The 15088-nt window shown below is 38.4% G+C and overlaps 2 protein-coding genes and 1 long non-coding RNA gene across 3 annotated transcripts in view; 2 read left to right on the forward strand and 1 right to left on the reverse strand.

Moving 5' to 3' along the window:
• On the forward strand, positions 1 to 13362 carry LOC116305227 (uncharacterized). Its single transcript, XM_031715087.2, has 24 exons — positions 1 to 88; positions 231 to 300; positions 1389 to 1521; positions 1657 to 1800; positions 2201 to 2385; positions 2897 to 3080; positions 3523 to 3656; positions 3921 to 4032; positions 4905 to 5090; positions 5333 to 5374; positions 5489 to 5656; positions 5917 to 6173; positions 6416 to 6533; positions 6901 to 7146; positions 7863 to 8077; positions 8473 to 8584; positions 8866 to 8977; positions 9480 to 9658; positions 10054 to 10251; positions 10369 to 10511; positions 11016 to 11155; positions 11607 to 11704; positions 12099 to 12297; positions 13286 to 13362. The coding sequence occupies exons 1-24, from the start codon at positions 1 to 3 to the stop codon at positions 13360 to 13362; spliced, it is 3540 nt and encodes a 1179-aa protein (XP_031570947.2).
• LOC116308610 (uncharacterized) overlaps positions 1 to 15088 on the forward strand; it is a 176160-nt gene that overhangs the window by 27833 nt on the left and 133239 nt on the right. The gene's annotated exons all lie outside the window — the stretch shown is intronic.
• The window catches only part of LOC116305229 (uncharacterized), a 4925-nt gene continuing 3130 nt past the window's right edge, over positions 13294 to 15088 (reverse strand). Inside the window, exon 4 of the mRNA XM_031715090.2 lies at positions 13294 to 14982. Within this exon, the coding sequence (XP_031570950.1) occupies positions 14840 to 14982 (143 nt within the window). The 3' untranslated portion in view covers positions 13294 to 14839. The remainder of the gene's footprint in view (positions 14983 to 15088) is intronic.

Here is a 15088-nt window from a genome sequence, read left to right on the forward strand (position 1 = left end):
ATGGCAAAATTTCTCGCCTTTTTTCTTTTAAATATTTTCCTTTTATGCAGAACTTCTATTGCTAGTCCTACCAACGGCAAAAAACCAGGTAAATTAGATTAAAAGTAATAAAAATATAAAATTTTGAAGGGTTTGTAAACGTACTTCCAGTCCTGGTAGTCTTGAAGGTAAGCTTAACTTGGCGTGAACATTTTCTTAGAAAGTTTTTCTCTTTATCTTTTTGAATACAGACAGTGGTGCCGGTGTACAAAATACTCAGCCACCTAAAAGAAGCAAAAGTCAATCGATACACGACAAAAGGTATTAAACGTAAAGTTAAAGTTCATAATTTTTCTACAAGAAGTCAAAAGGCCTATTGTGGTTGTTAAGCTAAGCTTATATGTTTTTTGCACTTACAGCTAAATCCGGATCCTCGGGAATATCTATTACTTATAAAGAAAAGTGGCTGGTCCTTTTCTATCGTTTTCTCAAATTTTGGGCTTTTTTATCCTTTCTTTCTTTCTTTCTTTTGGTCTAATTTGTATCATTTTTTCTTGATTTCCTTCGATAGTACTTTTCTGACTAGTATAAAGCTTTTTTACAATAACTTACAAATTTCTCGCGCGCTGATTGGTTAATTTTTATCATCAATAAGAGGACAGACAGATAAAGCTGACGTCAACGAGCGCGCGCTCTTTCCGTTGGTTGTTTTGATCGCTAAAAATGAGAAGTTTTTATCGTTTTTGTTATTGTAAAAAACCAATTGACATCAGATTTTTATGTGTCTGTCCTCTTATTGATAATAAATTTCGCCATCACATTGTCAAAGTAGTATGCGGATCCACACTACTTTGACAATGTGATGACGCAATTTATTGTCAATAAGAGGACAGACACATAAAAATCTGATGTCAATTGGTTAAATTTTATTGGCATGCAGCCAGGAATGGTATTTGAATAATCGTCGAAAATTAAGAACTGTTGGGCCTTTTATTTTTTATTTAATACTGCGGTGTTTTCCTGGTCCACTTTTCATTAATTTCAAGGTTTTTTTTTCTCATATCATGATTTTATAAGACCTTCAAACAATGAGTAATTGCAGCTTATTCATTCTCAAATTTGCTGCCTATCTTGTCTAACCATTAGGTTATCATAGGTAGCTTGTACCTATTTTTTTGTTAATTTATATATTCATAACTTGTGAATATTTATCAAATAGAGGTACTAAATAATAAAGTATGTATGTATGTATCAAATTTCGAAAAATACGTTGAACAAATTAACCTGCAACCTTCCTGCAAAAATCTGAGGAGATATTGTAGAATCAATGCTCATAATATTGACTTATTAAGTGTCATAAATCTCCATGCATCAATTTAATATTTCATTTTATTTTTATTTGCGTCTAGGATTATCCAAGCTTTGGACAAACTCCCTCCTGGAGTAAGGGAAACACTCACTCGTGGAGGGGCAGATGCTTTCAAAAATATGACTAAAGAGATGATTAGGAAACTCCCTGCATCAGTGTACGCTTCAGTTGGGGTAAGTAGCAATATTTTAAAAACACAGTACTAACATATATTTAAAAATATGTATCTGTGTTAACTGTGTACCTATGTACGTCATAGCCGCCATGTTGAAAGAATGCGTAAACAAATGTTTAATTTCTTAATGCAGATAGATGCCATACGGTCCATGGACAGAGAACAACTGAAAGAAATGACAATGAACATGAATAAAGGAACAAACAGTAAAGATCTTGAAACAATTCTGGGTGAAGTTGATGAGAATCAATTTAATGATATGCTAGAAGATATGCAGGTAATATTATCATAATATTCATCAACTTCTTCATCACCATACTATCAACACTATCATTAATTCATTACCATACCACCACCATCATTATCATCAGCAGCAGCAGCATCATTATCATCACCGCCATCATCATCATCTTCACCACCATCATCACCATCATCACCATCATCACCATCATCACCATCATCACCATCATCATCATCATTACCATAATCATCATCACAATCATCATCATCACCACCACCGTCATCATCATCATCACCACCATCATCTACGTCATCATCAATATCATCACCGGCATCATCACTGTCATCATCATCATCTTTGCCTCATTATCACATATACGTATATCATTTTCTCATATTATTTTCACGTACATGTTATATCTTCACTTGCAATACAGAATTCTAGCCAGAAGTTATCTAAAAAACAAATGGAAGCCTTTACCAAACAAATGAAAGCCAAACGTGGCGATCCTTCCACATGGTCAGCAGATACAGTTAAACAGCTGGGCAAGATGGTGACAGGTCTATCGCCTAGAGAACTCAAGGAACTTGCTGGTGCTGGTCCAACTACGTTTGAAGCAAGGTATATTCAGTGTTTTTGTATCTATCTGTCTCTGCCTACCTTGCTGGTATCCAACGCTGAGATCTGTAGAGCACAGAGTAGAATAGCAAACTTAGGAACGCGAGGCTTAGCCAAATATTTTTCTTGCTTTTCGAGTGCTCAGTACAGTTCCGGCCCAGAGTGTTCACATCACAATACGGCGATATAAACAGCCGTTTTATATTGCTTTTATAAAATATTTTTGAACGACTTTGCGTGAGCGTGTCTCTGTCCTCTGATATAACACGGTAGCCAGCCAATCAGCGCGCGCGTGATATTCCAAATATTTTATAAAGTATCATAATACTCCATTTTACAGTTCCATTCAGTGACCATGAATGATAGTTCCTAGCCGAGGCTGGAGTTTCCGCGTATAGCAAAACTACAGTTTATCATGCGTGGTAACTCCAGCCTCGGCTAGGAACTATTTTTCGTGGTCAATGAATGGAACTGTAAAATGGAGTATTGCCATTTCATCATTATATGTGCACAGTTTAGAGGAGATTCGAAAAGGAAACGTAAAGGAGTTATCCAAGGGTCAAAAATTAGAAATCGTCAGTGGAGCATTACAAACCTATGGGTCTCAAGACAGGTGGAATGCCAGCACCGTCCAGAAAATGTCCAAGTTTATTGGGAGTATGAAAGGCGAAGACCTCCGGAAAATCCCTACCACAGCTGTAAGAATTAGTATTCAAAAACTATGCAATATCTATAAAAGTTATATACTAATATACCTATTTTTAAAAACGTTTGAGGTCAAAGATCATGCTGAAATTTAAAATTTAAGATCGAGATGAATTGTGTGCGATGATTTGTGGGCTGTGAGTTGTGAATTAAGATATGGCCGGCGCTGGTGAATGTGGTGTTCGACCGACAACGTTTTTTGAATAGGTAGATAGATTGATAGTAGGAAAGAAGGAAAGATACTAATATCGATCGAAAGAGAGATCCTCATCTCCCACCCCCCACCCCCCTCCCTCTCCTCTCCATACATACTTCCCCTTCCTGGATCCGCCCTTGCTATAGAACTATTAACAAGCAACTACTTCTGTGTTATACATAGCTTTAAATAAAAAACCGTATGTATCAGTTATAATATTCTGTTCGTGTTGATACTAGCTCAAAGGTGCATTAGCAGACCTCGCCGCTTCCGATATGGACAAAAAAAGCTCAAGACAACTGTTGACAAAGTTAAAGGATCCAACTAATGGCTATGGAACACCAGACTCGTGGAATTCTGAAACTCTCAGATCGTAAGAAGTGAAACGTGTATTTTAATAACAAACTACCCCTAGAGAGTTTTCTAGCCCAACCCCCCAACCCCCACCCCCTCTAAAAAAAAGAGATCGTGTCCGCGCGCCTTTCAACTTTTAAAAGGGGTGGAGCAAGCGTTCCCCTCCCCCTCCCCCCTTTTCTTCTAAAAATTAGTATAGCTATTGATGGGTTTTTCAGTGTGTCATTAATTTTAATCAATTTTAAGAATATCAACCAGTGATTGTGATTTTTCATTATGTTAGCATGGGTAGTTTATCTTCCGGAATGACAGTCAAAGACATCAAAAATCTCGATAAAAATGCTGTTAAAGGAGCTCTAGATACCCTAGGAAAGGCAAAACTCTCTACCAGTCAGGTAATATAATGTTACGCTATAGAATTATTACGAAAGTAGAAATATCATTAAATAGAAAGAATAGATAGGAATCATGACCGTGAAAAGGTTTATAATTCTGATACAGAATCATGTTCATTTGCATAAATTAAACTTGAACTAGGATTTTCTTGGAGAGATTCAGTTTTATCTTGAGAATTTTAGTGAAACACAAAGGAACTAGCCTAAACGTTTGTTAAGTAATATACAATATATACAATATATAAAAACTTTAGGCGTATACAACACGGTCGCTTATATCGTATACAGTCAATTCAAAAAACGTTGTCGTCGACCGACTCAAGCCTACGCGACTGCACCGAAAGGAATATGGGTAAAAATCACTGAAGCGGTTAAATATTCGTTCTGAATTAATTGTTCCCGCTAGTAGTAAATATAATAATGGCGAGAAACAATCCATCAAATGCATGTCTTCGGGTTTAGGGAAAGAAAAGCAAAGTAGTTATGATTCAGTTCACAATTCCGAAAATATGAAGGCATTAAAAAAATGTCTCCTTCAACACTTCCCGCTCGCCTACGAAGGTTCGTGCTTTAAGCATAACTAGTCAGATAAAATTATGGAGTCAGCTCGGCTTCAATGATTACTACCCAGAGTTCCTTTCGGTGCAGTCGCGTAGGCTTGAGTTGGTCGACGACAACATTTTTTGAATTGACTGTATATTACTTAACAAAATCCTACAGCAATCCTCATGTTCAATGATAAGAATCATCAACATTTTCATTTATAAATTCATTGCATTTCTATTTAAAAGTGATGCCACAAAAGTAATGCAGCTTGTGATTCAATATTCCGAACAGACGTGATATAACATTGTCACTATGCTGATATTTAGGCAAAAAAATTGGCGTCAAAGATGAAAGAAGCTCTAGGTTCTCCTGACAGCTGGTCAGCGGAAACTATCAAGAATGCTTCAAATATTCTCCGTGGTTTAAAACCCAAAGACCTTCGTAGCCTTCCCGCTGATGCCATCAAGGGGTCTTTGAAAGAGTTGAAAACGATCGAGTTCTCCCGTGGTCAGGTATTTAAATGAAACCGCCCAATCCTTGGACAGACATAGAGAGACACGTATACTTAATGGAGAGACAGACAGGTTGAATGCAGGCAGACACACAGTCAGTTAGTCAGACAGACAGAACCCAGGTTGCCAGACACACATTGAGTTAGTAAGACACAACATTGTGTTAAGTATCTGGAGTTTCAAGTTTGCAACAAATGTATTTGTTAATATGTATTTAACATTTTCTCATCAATTTATAACAGGCAAGAGAGCTTGCTAAGAAAATGAAAGAAACACTTGGCAATGTAAGTAAATAACTAGAAAATACTTGCTTGTAATAACTCGCAGTAATACCACCTTAATCCTTGGACTATTTTACATTTGCTTGTATCTATACTTACTTGCCTCTTCACTCCTAGCCTTCATCTTGGAATGAAAGTGTTGCAGAAGAAATGGGTCCATTAGTTGGTGGTCTTCCTTTGTCAGATCTGAAAAACATGTCCAATAATGTCTTGAAGTCTGTGCTTAAAACACTGAAGCAAGATGATTCTATCCCTCCTTCTAAGAAACGAGCCATTATCGCAAAGGTACTGTGAAGTCGCGTTTACACGAAGCAACATTTCCAACAATATTGCAGCGTATGTCCATTATAGCTTATTCTGTGGGACCCAAGATATATCCAGCCGCAGAGGGGCCGGGGGTGGATTCGGTGGAAAAATAGGATATAAAGGTAAAATTTACCTTTGTAGGTAATAGCCACCCCCTTGAAATCATTCTAGATCCGCCACTTCGCCCCAATATGATTACAAATTTCAATCCTGGCTAACAAAGAATCTAAATTATTTAGGCTAAGGCTGCCGGACACTTCAAGTTACTGGAAGCAGGATCTTTCCTAAAGACTTTCTCCCTGAAAGACCTAGAGAACGTGGACCCCATCAATGACCTTGGCCTAAACGACACCATCGAAGCAAACAGCACTACTGACACAGATAGAGAATTATTGTCATGGAAACTCTCACAAGCACGCAAAGTTCTTGAAAAGATCAAGGCAATTTGGGGAGAACCGGACGATGCTAATTCTGGCTGGACACTGGAAAATATTGTGTAAGTATATTTTAGACTGCGAGGCAATCGTAATGCTGAGTCGTAGCACGGTAATAGTCACAGCACGGCACGTAATATAGACTACCTCCCAACAAATCACAGCTCACGAGATCGCTGTTAATCTAATGAACATGCTTGTTTATGGCACGGTGATGTCAGCACCAAACGCAAGCTTTTTACCGCTATGCTAAATTGTTCTATGAGATGCTATATAACTATATAACTGTGTGAATATTTTACAGCCGACTAAAAGGTCTAGCTATAGGAGTGTGGAAAGGCTTGATCGACAAGATACCAGCTCATGATATTGTAGACGTCTTGGAGGAATTCTCACAGCGCGATGGGTTTACTCCAGGGCAGGTAGGTCTCCTGAATTAGAATTAGATCTTCTTCGTGCGTAATGATACGAAGCAGCTTGTGCGCGCAACCGCATTTCTCTGCACCTAGTCGTGAATTGTACTACTTGTCCGAGAGGACCCGGTTCAAATGATGAAGAAAGTTTGAAGCTTCTTGTAGAATTTTATGTTTCTTTTTGATTCAGGTAACTCTCCTTATTCACCGCGCCAATGCTCTTGAAAATAAGGGTTCGGTTACTCTCTCCCCAAAACCTGACACGTGCCTGTGCCTTGACTTTGATCAGCCCAGAGGTTGTTATCGATAAGATTTGAAATTGCTAAAGTTGGCCTAAGTATACACGTTAACACGCTTTTTTACTTACATTCTTTAGGTGAAGATGATATTAAGAGCCTACAAAGAAAAGATGCGCCTTGAAACACCATCGAACTTTTCTTCATTGGACGAGATAGAGGTTGATTCACTTGGTCGATTTATTACTGAGCTGGACGACGCAGACCTAGAACACCTATCAAATTATTCAGGGATTGAAGCAGTTAGACAGATGGGACAGTTGGAGTTGAAGGAGAAGCCTCATAGATTAATCAAACGCAAACTAAAGATTGCTTTGAAATTGATAGTACGTATGCAACCCTTTCAAAAGTGTTTGGTGGAGACTTTGTTGCAAATCGCATACCAATTCCGAACTGCACTCTGAGTGATGTGAATTAAATGAGCAAGAGGTCCTAACAATATGAAAATTTCCCGAATTATATCGGCATGTCTTTTCCAGGAAATTTTCTTCTCTGTTGAAAATATTTAACAATTATTCGCCGAAGGTGAAGTGAATATCGGGAAATATTTACCGAGACGCGAGCGTTCGAGCGGCGTGGTAAATATTCCCCAATAATCACTGAGCCTGAGGCAAATAATTGTTTTAGTATAAATACACAGGTGATTCTTTCGAAGAAAGAAAAAAAAGAAGATAAAAGGCATTTTTTTTCCCGGTAACAGCAACAAAGCGGCTGGCCGCCATTTTGGATTTTCGCTCGAGGTGATTATCGTGTGATAGTGTGAGTTTCTTGACCAATCAGCGCGCGAGATTTTCTATAATCACCTGCGTATTTTTACTAATTACATATATTCCATACATATGATCCACAATACATTTCAAGCTTGGTATGTAACATGTAACACGTAACTTGCAACAAAATCTTCGCCAACATTTTCTGACATTTCTCCGCGATATGCCAAAATATATCACGTGATTATTTTTCCTCCAAATAGTTGGAAATGCACTCATGCGCAAACGGTTTTTAAACTCAACTGTAAAATTACGATCCATACTTACTGTAGGCCCGAATGCGTAGACTTCAGGATGTCCGACCTAATGATTTACTCTCACAAGACTTGGAAGATCTCGGTAACCTTGCACTTGGTTTCTCCCCTGAAGAAGTGGCCAATATGACATCTGATGCCTTTAGAGGTGCTGTACAAGTCTTTGGGCAGATAATAGGGTTTAACCGAGAACAGCTTACTGCACTTGCCTCTAAAGTCAAGGAAGCTTACAAGTGAGGAATTAAGTTAGATTATTAAATATTCTAGTTTCGCGTGCTCTGATGTTTACGCTGTATATACAAAGAGTAAAAGACTAGACCGATTTAGTAAAGACGACGGGTGTAAGGATGTTCTTTTTTAGCCGCACTCTTTTGTCTTTGAGTCTGCCGCCCTCGTCAGGACGTAAAAACGTGCATACGACGTCTAGTTACGAATGCCAGGCTTTAAGAAGGCTCATGCTTTTGTCTTGAGGCCGCTTTGTTTTCGTTAAATATGTCTAATAAAAATGAGTAAATCGGCATACTGGAAGTCGGAGAATATTCGAGGAGCTTTACCAGCGCAAACAGCCTGTATCTGTTCCCTTGTACGAAATATATCAGACCCTAATGTATTTAATCTAATGTTCAAGGGCAAATGGGACGGCTGCCGATGCTCCATCATTACTTACAGACGAAGATGTTCTCAACATAGCTAACATTCTGAGTGGGTTTACAAGAGAAGACTTTCTCAAGATGAGTAAGGTCAGTGGAATCAATTACCTCCATCTACAAGACGCTGGGGCTAATGCAGAATATACGTGTAGGGGGTAGGAGGGGTAGGAGAAGACAATTTAATAATTAAGAAAAATAATTTAAAAAAGGCAGTGTGTGTAGACTATATAATAAGCGTCGAAATCAGCACCTCTTGTTACGTCCTTACATGGATGTATTCTACTATCTACTTTACTGCACCCAACAAGAGGGCACAACGTCTTAGGGCAAGATCAATATTTATTTATTGGTTATTTTTTATGTTTGTGTAGGATCGCGTCCAGGATAACATTGACTTTCTTGGTTTGCTAGCTCTTGATCGTGAACAGGCTGAAGCATTAATGACAAGAGCAACAGCAGCCCGACGAAAAAGAAGAGCAACCGGTAAGAATATACGCAAAAGCTATAAGTAGTATAATAAAAAAAGAAAAATATTTAGTGAAAATCTGGGAAGTGGACAAAAAAAGGAAAAAAAGGGAATAACTGGGAATAGTTGGAATGTTTGGGATACCAGGGGCGGATCCAGCCAAAATTTTAGGGGGGGGGGGGGGGCTAAGTGAGTTTCTTCCGTCAACACAACGGAAAACAATATAAAAAAGCTTCGTCCTCCTTTGCTGAAAGGGGGGGGGGGGGGGCTTCAGCCCCCCTTTGCCCCACCCTGGATCCGCCCTTGGATACAGGACTAGGGATTTGGGTAGACACAGAAAAAAAGTACCGTGACTCTAAACAGAGGTAAATAAAACTGTCAACTATCCTCAAGTAGCATACAATGTCTTACATTTTCAAAATTAGGTCGGTTTTGCATCCATCATTGTGAAAAATGACCACCTTGTCATCCTTAAGTATATGTAGTCTTGTAATACGTTTTGTTGTTATTGATTAAAAGATCTATCCTCTAAGACTGGTGACGAGCTTATATCCATGGGTGCAACACTATTAGCTCTCACCCCATCAGATATTGCTACCGTAAATGACACGGCATTTGATGATGCTGCAGATGCTATTGGCCGTGTTCAGGGATTTAGTCGAGAACAACTCCAAGCCTGGGCAGACAAGGCTAAAGAGGTAAATAAGAAACAAAAAGAGAAAAAAAATGAATGAATGCATGAACGAATGAATGAATGAATTAAATATGTGGAAACTGGGAATAATCGTGACATAACTGTGACAGCTTCGTGTCAAAGCATTCTGATTTGATGAATAATGAGTAACCTTGTGTTCAGTGCCCGGTGAATCCTTGTCCAGTGCATAAGCCAATGCTGTTATCCAATACATTCTTCCAATGCATAACATCTCTCCGTCCAGTCGGGCCTTGTGATCTGTTTACTGATTTTTGATCACCACCTGACCACTTGCGTACCGTGCCGTGCCGTTGTGTCACGCTTATTTTAAATACAACTATATATGAATCCTTGACGATAAGTGGATGTCACACAACTTGTGTCACGTTGATATTCTAGGCATGGAACAGCAACGTGTCGTTGATCACATCAGAGCAGCTCCTCAGACTTGGTGCCATAGCGATAGGATTCAGTCACGCTGACCTAGGTAACATGGAATTACTTTCTAATGACGTCATCGAGAGTTTGGGATCACAGCCTGTAGCGAGCAACGCTACAGACAACGGTACAGGTGTCGCTGGTTACACAATGGAACAGGTCAGTCAAAAAAGTTAAGAAACTTGTGTTGCCATAGCAACGGCAAATATGGAAGGCTTAACTAGAATGGACGAGTGTCTTATTTAAATGATTATTGCTTTCTTACATAAATCGTAGTTATCGAGTGCTTTAACCAGGATAAAGACTCTCAAAAATAAAAACATTTCTTCGTTCACTGGAGAAGAGATGGCTGCTCTGAAGATATTTGCCCTAGCAATGACACCTGCTGAAATGACAAGCATGACCACCCAAGCATTTGGGTAAATATTCTTACACTGTACATTTCTATTATATTCTATTATATTATTACAAAAGGGGAAGAGGCCAAGCACATGATGATAATACCTCGAATTGAGTTACCTGCGCTCCATACTCTAAGTTCTCTCGCCCAAGCCATTTCCGGTCACACCAAACCACAGGAAGCCCATACAAGCTTTGGGAGCTAAATGTAATTTAAAGAAAAAAATTAAAAATTAAATAAATAAAAGCTATTATTTACTCACATGAAGTGTTGTTTACGTCGTCCTAGTTCTTTAGTAGTGATTTCGAGCCATTTTAGCGATTTAAAAAAAAATTTCCCTTCCCCTCTACTAGTAGAAGACAAATTACATTCAGCTCTCGAAGCTTGTATGGGCTTCCTGTGACCAAACGCTGCCTTTGGTCGACTATACTTTCAGAATATGATAAAATCTCGAATTGCATGGGTTGCCTGTGTCAGTCTGGTCAAGTTATTTTGGACATAACATGTTATCTTGTGTCTTTAGTGTTGCAGTTAGTACTCTTGGAGGCTTGATTGGCTGGTCACCCGATCAAATGGTGAAATTGAAAGAGAAAAGTATCGGGTTGTACGGTCCTCTAACTAACTGGACAGCTGCTGAGCTGAGAGAATCAGGAGGTGCAATAGGTTTGTATAACTCTTATCTTTTTCATGATTATATATTACTAGCTTGAAATACGTAGCGAGAGCATCATGGTTGATAATTAATAGAGCAGGTGCATGTTACGTCATTGCCGCCATCTTGGTTGACGATAACAAAGCATTCCTCATTAGCTTATCTTGTTAGATCAACCAACATGGCGGCTGTTTCACTGTTATTCATATCTCAAGGGATTTTGAGTCACAACATTGCACATAGTCTATAGACCACTTTACCTTGGGCGTAACGCTTTCCCATTTCAGACCACATGTCATTCCCTAGAGTATCAATTCTTTGTTTAATGGTTGCACATGAGAAGACACATGAATATGGATACGACTCAAGCAAAGAATCTTATACTCAAGAGAATGACACGTGAAGCGTTACGCCCAGCCCAAGGTAAAGAGGTTTTATTGTGGTTTTTCTTTTCCCAAACAGGTGGATTTAGCCCACAAGAACTTCAGTCATTATCCACTGAATACTTGACTATGGTTTCCCCTTCAGCCATTGCCTCTATTCCTGCCTCTCTGTTTGCGGTTAGTAACAGTTACCAAAATAGAAATAGAAAATTTCAACGTTTTTGTCATTCTGTCATTCCCGCTAAGTCTAAGCACATTTCTCAATTGTTTCGACTATTTTTCCAAAACAATAATTTACAAAATGGAAATCTAGAATTTACCCCTTCCCTGCGCAACTGTTTGTGGTGCTTCTTTGCATCTTTCCAACTGTTCATTATTATTATATTGCTCATAAATAGTACGCGCGCTCTGATTGGTCGAGAACTGTGCTTTATTAGAGAACAAATTGAACGACTTTGCCGAGCGCGCTGCAAATTTTGAAGAGAACTGAGTGTATAAAAAGAGCATTGCTAAACTACAAAGAACACCATTTTTCTACATGATAAAAACAGCTTTATGAATATGCATACAGGAATTTACAGTCGACCAGTTGCAGGGCTTCGACTCGAGCCAATCGGCTGCGGTTACCACTACTCAGAGGAATTCTCTCTCAGCGGAGAAGCTGAATGCCCTAGATAACCCTGACGCTACTCCCATAACAACAACAACAACAACAACAACAGCAACAACAACAACTGGGACAGGCAGTATGACTACAATCAACAGCAAAGGTAATGAAATTCTACTTGAACCAAAAATCCTTAAAAAGATATTACTAGTTTTCTTGGGTATTAACTACTGTATACACTCAATTGAAGAATCGTTGTCGGGTTCAGAAACATAGAACATAGAAGCTGAAACCGAAATGACACATGGGAAGTACGTTAATTAGATGCATGCTGTGACCGGCGACCTACCCGTGGCATCATCCACTGTTTTTAATACGTGTTTGGCATTCTAAACCGACTGCATGGATGGCGCAAATGAATAAATTATAACATAATTATGTCATTTCCCATGTGCCATTTCGGTCTCAGCTTTTATGTTCTGTTTCTGAACCCGACAACGATTATTCAATTGAGTGTATGTATTTCCTGCCATGAAGAGATTACAAAATTTCATCGATATATTGATCTAGATGGTGAACACTCCCTTAATTTAATTTAATTTATTTTTGGTTAATCTTGGTTAATCCTGTTGACCGATCGAGGACTGGGGCCGTTCCATGAATGAACGCGCGTGGAATAAGAATGTACTATGATTTCATTCCTAAAATTCATCCAACCATTCATTTCATTATTTTTAATCTAATAGAATGGTCAACGATTTCAGACCTTTCAGTAGCTCAAAAAAAAAAAAAAAAAAAAAAACAACCTTCATTGAGTCCCCTAGCTTTCGACTAACAGCTTCTCATCAAATTTATTATGTTTAAAACAAACTATAAAAACTACTTATTATCTCGATAGTATTTTCGTCATTATTTTTGTATAGCATATTACTTATAAGCAAATCCCTTCAAACATATTTAATCCAAGAACTGTTCTTAACTTATTTATGCATTGTAATTACTTATGAATAGGGTGCAGAAAATTTCATTAACCCTCTCGGGTTGTATTTCTGCACTCTACCACGATTCTTTGTCCTTTTTACTAGCATCAATAGCCATGTAAATATGTGGAAAAAATAAACCTTAAACCTTGAACCTTTATATCTTTTCAGGACATGTGCAGACTGGAAGTTTCTTTATTCTCGTTCTTCCTGCAATTTATAGCATGATATACGTTGCCGATTTTTAAGGCCTTTTTTGTTTAAGCATCTAATCACCTTAATTTCCTTGATGCTTTCACGAGCTTTCTCAAGAACGATCTATGCAGTTTATGATATTCTTTACGTTTTGCGAATATACTCAAATAAATGTTGGTAACAACATCATTGACGAGTGTTAAATTTAGATAACGGAGATATTATTTACCATATTTACGAAAACATTCTGGTTGGGAGTTTACAGCAGGGATCGTGCTAAGGTAACCACCTAAAATTCAAGGACTATTCAAGGAGTATACAAGGACCCAAAAATGAATTTTCAAGGAGTATGTTCAGCTAACTATGCCAAGGTTTTACACGGTGGTTGCACATGGCTGACTTTCAGATTTTCCAATCTTTCTGACTAGATCTATTTCAGAACCATGCAAGTAATGATAGAAGTAAAAATTCAAGGAGTTTTCAAGGAGTTTTGCTAAAATCGAAAATTCAAGAGTTTTTCAAGTGCTCTTGAAAACGTGAATTAAATTCAAGGAGTTTTCAAGGAGTTTAAGGAGTAGTACGAACCCTGTTACAGGCAGTACATAAACCGCCCTCAGATCTATCTCACCTAGATAAGACGAATGGCCAATCTGTCAACTGCCTTGAAACAACTGTCCAGATCAAATCTGCTTTCTAATGGCACACGAAAATCACTGGCTTGTTTTGAAATGACCCAGGAAAAAAAGCAATCGTAAAAATAAAATATAAATTATAGGAGATAAGGGAAATCCTCTGCCATGGAGGATGACGTTAATACAAGATAAATATGCCGTAGTCTGTTTCTACTTTTTCGTTATCACTACGCCAAAGAAAAGGACCAAGTTGAATTTTTGCGATCATAAAAGGACCCTTAACATGACAACTGTGTGAATATTATGATGCAGGCATTTCTCGTTCCCATTTCATAAACTGACCTCTTTGCCTTGGGTGATGTTTTTCCATTTCACACTGACCTCGTTTCATTCCCTAGAGTATCATTTCTTTGTTTAACGGTTGTACATGAGAAGACAGATGAATATATGGATACAACTCAAACAAAGAATCTTATTCTCAAGAGAATGACATGGTCTGAAATGGGAAAACCTTTCATCCAACAAAGGGTTTGTTGACGTTGTATTGGTTAACGTGCAATCCAAAGCCTTGAGCAATAATGTTTAGACCAGTTATCGAATGTGTCTCATTTGTAGACCATCTTTAACCCCATGTCTGGTAATAGCCCCCTTCACAGTTCCCTGCGCCATCTTGAAAGGTAGCCGTGCATTTGCATTGAAGCGAAACGAACGGTGAGCTTGCAATGATAGATACATGTGAATAATTGTTCAAGGCGTTAAAAAAAGGTCTATCATTGCGAGCTCACGTCTTGCTTCGATGCAAAGGCATGGCTATCTTTCAAGATGGCGCAGGGAACTGCAAAGGAGAGTAATGATAAAAGGGACTATTGAGAAAATATATCATTGTTGCTTATAATAATTAAGCTCTTAGCCTCTTGCGCTTGAACTTCTCACCAAAACAGGTAACCATGACAACCAAAAAAGCTATGATAATACCGCTGGTTATTAGAAAAAGGATTGCAGGCTTGGTATCTACTGGACTGTTGAGTATGTACTCGGTATCTGAAAACAATGGAAAAATGTATTAGCAACTCCTGCAGAGCTAGACCCATTTTTATGGATGTTTTCTTGCAATTCCTTCACATTAGTTAGAGGGTCAAGTTCAGAC

Source organism: Actinia tenebrosa, unplaced genomic scaffold (genome assembly GCF_029948245.1).
Source record: "Actinia tenebrosa isolate PJP-AT-01 unplaced genomic scaffold, QUT_ActTen_1.0 PGA_scaffold7__59_contigs__length_16204524, whole genome shotgun sequence".
Lineage (NCBI taxonomy): Eukaryota > Metazoa > Cnidaria > Anthozoa > Actiniaria > Actiniidae > Actinia > Actinia tenebrosa.